Source organism: Rutidosis leptorrhynchoides, chromosome 4 (genome assembly GCF_046630445.1).
Source record: "Rutidosis leptorrhynchoides isolate AG116_Rl617_1_P2 chromosome 4, CSIRO_AGI_Rlap_v1, whole genome shotgun sequence".
In the NCBI taxonomy this organism is placed as follows: Eukaryota; Viridiplantae; Streptophyta; class Magnoliopsida; order Asterales; family Asteraceae; genus Rutidosis; species Rutidosis leptorrhynchoides.
Window position 1 is genome coordinate 171806804 of NC_092336.1, and position 1903 is coordinate 171808706.

Below are 1903 nucleotides of genomic sequence, written 5' to 3' on the forward strand. Positions count from 1 at the left end.
AATTTCTAGCATCCTTCCTCGATCGTTCTCTTCCCATTGGATGTCGAATCACATCCTCTCCAAATAGATCTTGGAGGTTGTTTAACCGATCTTCACCGAGATTAACTCTTTGGTTCTCGGCAACCACATCATCATCTTCATCTTCGAGTACAAGTTGTGAAGCTCTTCTTATTCGCACACCACTTCCACCAACTGCAGGTGGTGTATTCGGCCTCATCTTTAAGAATTTCCAAACCTCTTTGTAACCCTAGGGCTTCGCTGCCCGTTCTTGATATCTTTTCACCGTTACGTTATATAGGTCTTCCTCGTTTCGACCGCTACGCCTTGAGTTATGTTCTTCTTCATTATATAAGGGCGTGAAATCTTTGCACGCATTGTCTATGTTACGCCATTTGCTACTTAATTGATCGTAATTTCGTAAAAAATCGGAATCGTTATTGTTGAACTTCACACGAACTCTACTCCAAAAAGCCGGACCTCTTTGTGAATTACCTTGAACTCCATCTTCCGAACAATCGATCCAAAACGACGCCAACCAAATTTCTTCGGGCGGAGTCCACAATTTTTAATTTGTGGTTCTTTCGCAACCTCTTTTCCTTTTCTTCTATGACTCGTTCGAATCGTACTTGTGGTTGCGTTTCAGTACGATTTCTTCTACTTCTTCATTATTTAGAGGTGTAAATGTTTGTTGTGATTGTGACCGTGGTTGAGTAGATGGAAGCTGAAATGGTATAATACCCGGTTGCGTGAATTGAGAGAATTGTGTTGGATATTATTGTTGAAATGGTTGTTGAAATTGTTGTTGTTGTTGTTGTAGAAATTGAGAAAAAAATGTCGCATTATTGAAATCGTGAAGAAGATTTTTTTTTCCGAAAGGCAATTATATTAAACTCGAGAAACAAAGTACAACACAAATTAGCACCCAATACAATACTTTGGGAGCTATGTTGGACTCGACCTAAAATGTTGCAAAGGTAGCAACCATATACATAAAAAAACAACTAATCTATACAATAGAGAAGAGGATTAGAAATCCATTGAAGCCAATCAATATTTTTATGCTTGCAACGCGAGGAGATCCAATCGAATGAGAGTAGTTGTATTTCCATTAAACCGCCCAGACCGTTCCAACTAGAATTTGATAACACCTTTCGATTGCGGTTTTTCCAAATCAAGTAACCGCATGTCCACTCGAGAGCTTGCCAAATTTGAGACCCCACGAATGAAAGTGTTCGATTGCATTTACCTTGGAAGGCCTCGTTGACACTAAGATTTGTCACCGAACCTAAACCCCACCATTTATAAACCCTTTCCCAAATCTCCATCGAATGTCGACAAAAAATCATCGAGTGATCAATTGTTTCCACGTCATCATCACATAAAGGGCATCGAACGGTATCCAAGTCAATACCTCTTTTATCGAGTTCGGTAAGGACCGGCATACGACGTTTTAAAACCCTCTATATGAATATTTCCAATTTTAAAGGAACCAATTTATTTTTTAGCGTAGCTTCTCTCGAACGAAGCTTCTCATCAACTAGTGTAGTGAGTTTTTTTGTAGAGAAGATGCTGTTATTCGCCAGCCCCCATGACCACGAATCAGTGACTTTATCCTTTTTTTGAAACCCGTCGAGTAACGCCTTTAAATCATCAAGGTCGCCTTGTGTTCTACCGCTTAAATCCCGCTGCCAATTCCAAGTCGCCTCCCAATCGTTTCCTGACCACCGAACTCTGTCTCGAACACTTGCTGATTGAACCTGCTCTATCCAAAATAAATGAACCATTCTGTTTTTTAAAGGAACATCGCCGATGAGTTTGTTGAAGGAGTTTCCCAAAGCTACTCCAATCTTTTCAACTTCAAGACCTGCGCGAAGGATATTAGACCAAACACCACTTTTTCCTT

At 40.1% G+C, this 1903-nt stretch overlaps 1 protein-coding gene across 1 annotated transcript; it reads right to left on the minus strand.

Annotated features, from left to right (window-relative positions):
• Positions 1-1001: 1001 nt before the first annotated feature.
• LOC139841223 (uncharacterized) lies at positions 1002-1442 on the minus strand. Its single transcript, XM_071831451.1, has one exon. The coding sequence runs from the start codon at positions 1440-1442 to the stop codon at positions 1002-1004; it is 441 nt and encodes a 146-aa protein (XP_071687552.1).
• Between the last annotated feature and the right edge of the window lie 461 nt (positions 1443-1903).

Bases quoted from the DNA above. Each gene is read 5' to 3' on its own strand.
- LOC139841223 (XM_071831451.1), bottom strand. From the start codon at position 1,442: ATGCCGGTCCTTACCGAACTCGATAAAAGAGGTATTGACTTGGATACC.